General features: G+C 41.1%; 1 protein-coding gene across 1 annotated transcript in view; it reads right to left on the bottom strand.

Annotated features, from left to right (window-relative positions):
- Positions 1-3378, bottom strand: part of clns1a (chloride channel, nucleotide-sensitive, 1A) — a 6116-nt gene extending 2738 nt beyond the window's left edge. Inside the window, exons 1-2 of the mRNA XM_034866768.1 lie at positions 2867-3378; positions 1716-1852 (exon numbers count right to left, since the gene is read on the bottom strand). Coding sequence (XP_034722659.1) covers positions 1716-1852; positions 2867-2985 — 256 coding nt within the window. The 5' untranslated portion in view covers positions 2986-3378. The remainder of the gene's footprint in view (positions 1-1715; positions 1853-2866) is intronic.
- Between the last annotated feature and the right edge of the window lie 3360 nt (positions 3379-6738).

Below are 6738 nucleotides of genomic sequence, written 5' to 3'. Positions count from 1 at the left end.
TTCTTGTTGATTTCCTAAAACAGCTGGTCGCTGTATTTTGTATCCAACCAACAGGAGGAAGTGTGTTCCATGGGGACTATTTCCAGTGGCGGATTAATCCCTATTTGGTGCTCTAGTGATTATTTTGGGGCAAATTCAGCTGCAGTTACTTTAAAAACATTCACACGTACCAATTGGGATTCATTGGGGAAATATGCACGCATCAAAAGCAAATTAAAACATCTCTTTTAGGTTTTGTAGTTTCTAGAACCAAAGCGTCCTTGTTAATTGTAAGAGAAACACACACGACATTATTTATATTTAGGAAAGATAATTAAGTTCTTCAGCCTGGTGCCTTGTTGTTGTTGTAGTTGAGCCAGGATTTATTTCTCAAGTACTTTATGGACATTTCCAACAAACTGGACAGTAACTTCAACGTTTATCTTATTTAACGTAGATCTGTGGTCTTACTCATTTGGTTAATGTAATTTAAAATGTCTGATCACTTATGTGGTTAGCTTGAGTTGTAACTGGGGCGCCCAGATAGCTCAGCTGGTAGAGCGGGCGCCCCTATGTAAAGGTTTTTACTCCTTCTGGCCCTTTGCTGCATGTCAGCTGTCCTGTCAAAATAAAAGCCTAAAAATGCCCAAAGAAATACTCACAAATAAGAAGTTAAAACCGATCGTAATGAAAATACGACCCTGGTTAAGGATGTAAAAAAACTAAAAATATAAAACTACATATTTAAGTTAAGGACCAGAAACAGTCCGACCCCCATCCTCAGTGTGATCACTCACATGCCACCTTGTCGCTGGGCACAAACCGAAACTCAGTGATCGCTTCTTCATCGTCGTCATCATCATCATCATCATCACAGCTGCTGTGACTGCTGTCGTCGTCCGCTGCTTTCTCGGCCATATCTGCCTCATTCTCACCTGCAGGAACATAAACAGAGACACGCAGTCAAAAACTCACAGCTTTAACTCTCACTCTTTAACTTGTCACTCTCACCTGTGAGTTAGTGTTCCTGTCACTCTCACCTGTGAGTTAGTGTTCCTGTCACTCTCACCTGTGAGTTAGTGTTCCTGTCCCTCTCACCTGTGAGTTAGTGTTCCTGTCCCTCTCACCTGTGAGTTAGTGTTCCTGTCACTCTCACCTGTTATTTTGGGTTCCTGTCACTCTCACCTGTGAGTTAGTGTTCCTGTCACTCTCACCTGTGAGTTTGTGTTCCTGTCCCTCTCACCTGTGAGTTTGTGTTCCTGTCCCTCTCACCTGTGAGTTTGTGTGTTTGTCACTCTCACCTGTGAGTTTGGGTTCCTGTCCCTCTCACCTGTGAGTTAGTGTTCCTGTCACTCTCACCTGTGAGTTAGTGTTCCTGTCACTCTCACCTGTGAGTTTGTGTTCCTGTCACTCTCACCTGTGAGTTTGTGTTCCTGTCACTCTCATCTGTGAGTTTGTGTTCCTGTCACTCTCACCTGTGAGTTTGGGTTCCTGTCACTCTCACCTGTGAGTTTGTGTTCCTGTCACTCTCACCTGTGAGTTTGGGTTCCTGTCACTCTCACCTGTGAGTTTGGGTTCCTGTCACTCTCACCTGTGAGTTTGTGTTCCTGTCCCTCTCACCTGTGAGTTTGGGTTCCTGTCACTCTCACCTGTGAGTTTGTGTTCCTGTCCCTCTCACCTGTGAGTTTGTGTTCCTGTCCCTCTCACCTGTGAGTTTGTGTTCCTGTGACTCTCACCTGTGAGTTTGCCATTGACCATGACGTACAGGTGCTCCTGTGGGTAGGCGCTGACGTCTCTGGAGATGGCGTGCAGGCCGATGGAGGGATACTCCAGAGAGAAGCCCATCCCCGAGCCGTCAAACCACAAAAGACGCCTGCGGGAAAGAAAAATGCACACAAAGCTGACGATGGATGCTTCAAATTAATCCATTTAATGGAGAAACATGGGGACAGATGGTGATGACATAGCTACAAGACCCCCACAAAAGTCTAATATGTCATTTTTTAGTACTTTTCCAAGCTTTCCAAGTTCTGAGCTGTTTTCATGATTGTGGAAACTTTGGACCTTTATTAGTTCAACCAACTAGAGAATCTGGTACCAGCAAACAGCTTAAACAACACTGGCAAGAATGATCTACTAATTTAACATTGATTTTCAGTTGACTGACTGATAATAGTTTAAGTTTTACCTGATTAAACACTCAAAACAAAGAGTAAATTCCAGAAGCTTTAATGACTTTGGGAGCTTATTTAAATATTAAGCTTGGTTACAGATTAAAAACAACCCAACAGTTTAAACAAGTACAGCTAAAAGGATAAGTCTGTTTTTTCTTGTAGAACATTTGATGGATCCAGATTTAGGAAAAAATTTAAAGATTTTCTGCTTTTAGCTGTTTAAATTTAATTTCACACCTTAGTCCAAATTTAAGATATATGAATTTAAAAAAAATAGAAAAATGCAATATATACTGCATGTATACATTTCTCAAAGCCAAACATGTCCCTAGTGATGCCCTACGGGTTAAATAACATTTTCAGTGCAGTGCTTTCACAGCATTATTTACAGCGTTATTTAAAGCGTTGGATAAGTACATTTATTTAGGCAAATTATCTTTAAAACTATCTTCATCGCTGTTTTTATCTGACTTTTTAGTTTTCAACCAAATGCTTTTTCAACTCTTATTTTGAAAGGGACTACTCCGGAAGTGGTTAGCACGAGGAGTGGCGGTGTTATGATGTAGCTTGTTATTAATACACTTTCTATCGTGTATTTGTGTAATTTAACACAACGTCTGTGTTAAACACTGATATAACACTATATTAAACATCAACCTAAAACTAAAAACGGTGGTTTGAAGTCAAAAACAAGCGCCACGTGCACCACTTACGTTTCGGCGACGTAGAGCGTGCCGCAGCCCATCTTCTGGCCGTTCATCACCGCCGTGGTCTCGGCTTGCTCGTGCCTCACTCCCTCGGTGGGAGGACGGAGGTTTTTTAACAAAACCATCGCGTGGGCAACCGTTGACGTCTCAGCAGTCTCGCTGAAGGACGCGGCGCGAGACGAAAAGAAACCGCTTCCGTTGGCTCCGCTGTCAACAAGAAGCCGTTTGACCTGTGTCGTGCCACAAAAGCTTGCTAATTTAACCCGGGATAACGTCTCTGGAAACGAACACTCGACAGCTGGAGGCGGATAAACTGCGACCCGGGCCTTGCGGTTCCTCTCCGGGTTAACTACAACCGGGCCGAGCTGCTCAGATAACCGACACCGAGGGCGTAAAGTCTGAAAATACACAAACGATGTTACTCCGCACAGTTGCGTCGACCTTTCAAAGCTGAAATATCGCGGCAAGACGTATCGAAGCAACGTCCAAAATTACGTGACCACCACGAACAAAGCGTGCTTACGTCTGTTTGTACGTAACCTCTCTATTCCCGTAGTCATATTTCGCGTAAGAAATTTTATTTTGAATGTTCTTACCGGAAATGACTGTATGCCATTTTGTCTGACTTGACGCCCATAGCCTTAATAACTGTTTAGTGCCCTCCAGTGGTCACACCATGCAACTACAATAATATATATTTTTACGAATATAAAATTACAATAATTTTATATATTTTTTTGTATGTAGTTTTACTGTGAAAGCATTTACCAAATTATTCATAGTATTGAATCATAACAAGAGTTATCCCAAGACACTTTACAGATAGACTAGTCTAGGCCACACTCTATAATTTACAACAAAACAATAATTCCCCTGAGAGCAAGCATTCAGTGCGAGGAAAACCTTTTAGGAAGAAACCTCGGGTAGTGAACCCAGGATCTTGGTAGGTGGTGTCTGACGGTGCCGGTTGGAGGTGTGATGAATAGAGGCAAGCGTAGTAACAGCAAAGATAATAGAACTATGACTAGAAATAGTACTTGTAGTAGGTCAGGGCGCAGCAGGGTGTAACTTGGTATTACTTTATTATCCCAAAAAACGCATGATAAATACTTTTACAAATTTACCTAACAGCGTTTTCCTCTTTTCCTTCTTTATATACCCTTTATATACTCTACTGTATAACAAAAACAGGGCATACACAATTATAATTGTGTATTTAAAACATTAAGAATTTAATCTGCCTTCATTTTATTTGACTTTGTCTTCCCACCATTTATGATCCGTGTATTGCCCTCTGGTGGCCGCGCTGTGTAACAACACCCCATGATTTATAAGCATGTATTTTGTATGTTTTTAACCGGATGTACTACTCTTGTGTAACTGTGTTAACTTGACGTTAGTGAAATGTCGATGTAGTTGCTCACTGTGGCCACTAGAGGGCAGATAATCCATGTTCTGGTTGCAGACACTCATGTCTTTTTTTTTGTGAAACTTTAAAATACAGAAAGATAATTTAAAAAAATGACAAAAATGTCTAGTTTGATGCTGGCAGTAATAATCAAAATTAATAGTAATAGTAACTGAAACTAGGGGAATTATAAAATACATAGTGTAGACATAGTATGTAAGTAAAATTATTAATATAAAATATATGTAACCTTAATTATTAATAAAGAAATTTAGTTTATACACATTTTTGTGAAAATGAAGATGAAATTGAAAATGTCTCATATGACGATACGCTGTACGATATTATAGAAATAAAATTAAAGCATCCCCAGTTTCAGCTATTTTGGCAAAGGTTGTGATTCAGAGCAGAAAAAGTCTGAAAACTTCTAAAGAAACTTCTCAAACCTCTCCTGCAGAATAATCCGCTTCTCTGTTCTCGGCCCATTTCAGGATTTGAAGCGATTTTCTATCAATTTATAGTTTCCAGAATTAAAAATGAGCCACAGACACTGTGTGTTTTTGAGGAGATGCCTGGGAAGTTGGTTTTAATAACTTAGAAAACACTTATATGTTACAGCAATACTACAGTAACAGTACAACAGAGACGTGGAAGGAGCCACGTTCACATCCAGTAGAGCCTGTTTCAACGCAGTTAAGTTGGACTGAAGACTTTAAAACCAAGGGGTTCTGAACACAGATGAACACCAGGTTCAGGGGATGATTTGGGACCAGTGGCATGAACACATTAATCTCTCCAGACTCCTAAAAGGATCCGTTACGATCCTTGGTATCCATGTGCTGTGTCAAAGGATTTCCCATCATGATGAAAGATCCCAAATCTAGAGTAATAGTCTGAGTGCTGGTCTGGGTCAGGGTAACATAATGAAAATCATGAGTACTGAGAGTCCAGCTGAGTTGATAAATGACCTGAAATCAAGAGGCCACATTAAGGGGATTTTCCAAAACAACCTTTTTATATAATAAAAAAAACAGAAATCTAGACGTTGTATTTGCAACGAGATAACTAACCCACGTTGAGAAGGTCCACCAGCCAACGAGACTCGGTCCAACGAGCATTTATATCTTCTTCTTTTTTTTTTTACAAAGTAGTCCCCCGACATCTGGACCGCTTCAGGAAAACACCTGAAAGAACATTTAGTAATTTAACCGACATCTTGAGCCCACTTTCCTCTAAAAGTGAGAGAGCAGGGCCGGAGTGTAAAAGTAATTCCAGTTATCAATTCAACGATTACATCTTATTTAACGCCCTCTGCAAACTGAGAAGTTCCTTTAAAAGAAGTTCCTTAAAAACCTTTTGGGTCATGTTCCGATTTTTCTGCAAAACTGAAGTTAAACCCCTGATTTAATCTGAGATATAGACGTGATTATTGGTTTCAATCGTTCCACTATGTTCTTCGAAGGTCTCATAGAGGACCTTGTCATACAACATTTGTCATGATTAAAGTTTTAGACCCCGATCTAATTATTAGGATTAGTGATGAAGTCTTTGTTTGGTTGTTGAACATCATAATGATACGACTGGTACGTACAGGCGGCTAATAAAGACCCGGACTCACTAAAACTATTTATGTTTATTTCTATCCTCCATTTTGTTCTCTGACAGAAGCATCTTCCCGCATGTGTCGTGTTACGAAATCCAAAAAAAACGCGTCATAAAAACAGAGAATCGCACCGACATCGTCCCGCAGCTCTTCACTGTAGAAAAGCAGATGTTTTTCAAACAGATCAGAGGCTTTGATTGGTCGAGGGTTGTGAGTTTTGTGACATCTTAAGATGAAGAATCGGATCATATCTGCATTTTTATGATGATCATCACTCTCAATAAATGTGCTCAGAGCTTCCTGAAGTGAAAAATCGGAGAAGTTTAACAAAGACAGGCTCAGAGTTTGGACATCTCAAAATCCAGCTTCTGAAAAGAAACCTTTTACTGATACAAAGAAAGAAAGAAAGAAAGAAAGAAAGAAAGAAAGAAAGAAAGAAAGCCTTTTTGAGTCTGACTTCCTGCATTTAAAGGGGGAATCATTAGAAATTCAGAGTTAGGGGCGTAACACCAGGCCAGCCTCTTCCCATTGACTCACAGCTTTAAGTCTAGACTGCATGAATTTAAGGATTTCTACCATCCTGTCCAGCAAAGAGACGTCTCTTGTCCACACAGTCCCCCCTAACACGTCCCTGGGACCCTCGTCCACACAGTCCACCCTGAAACGTCCCAGGGACCCTAGTCCACACAGTCCACCCTGAAACGTCCCTGGGACCCTCGTCCAAACAGTCCACTCTAACACGTCCCTGGGACCCTCGTCCACACAGTCCACCCTGAAACGTCCCAGGGACCCTCGTCCACCCTGAAACGTCCCAGAGACCCTCATCCACACAGTCCACCCTGAAACGTCCCAGGGACCCTCGTCCAC

The sequence above is a fragment of the Etheostoma cragini genome, chromosome 3, assembly GCF_013103735.1.
Source record: "Etheostoma cragini isolate CJK2018 chromosome 3, CSU_Ecrag_1.0, whole genome shotgun sequence".
Classification (NCBI taxonomy): domain Eukaryota; kingdom Metazoa; phylum Chordata; class Actinopteri; order Perciformes; family Percidae; genus Etheostoma; species Etheostoma cragini.
Note: the sequence above shows the minus strand (reverse complement) of the source record. Positions and strands in the feature narration are given on the sequence as shown.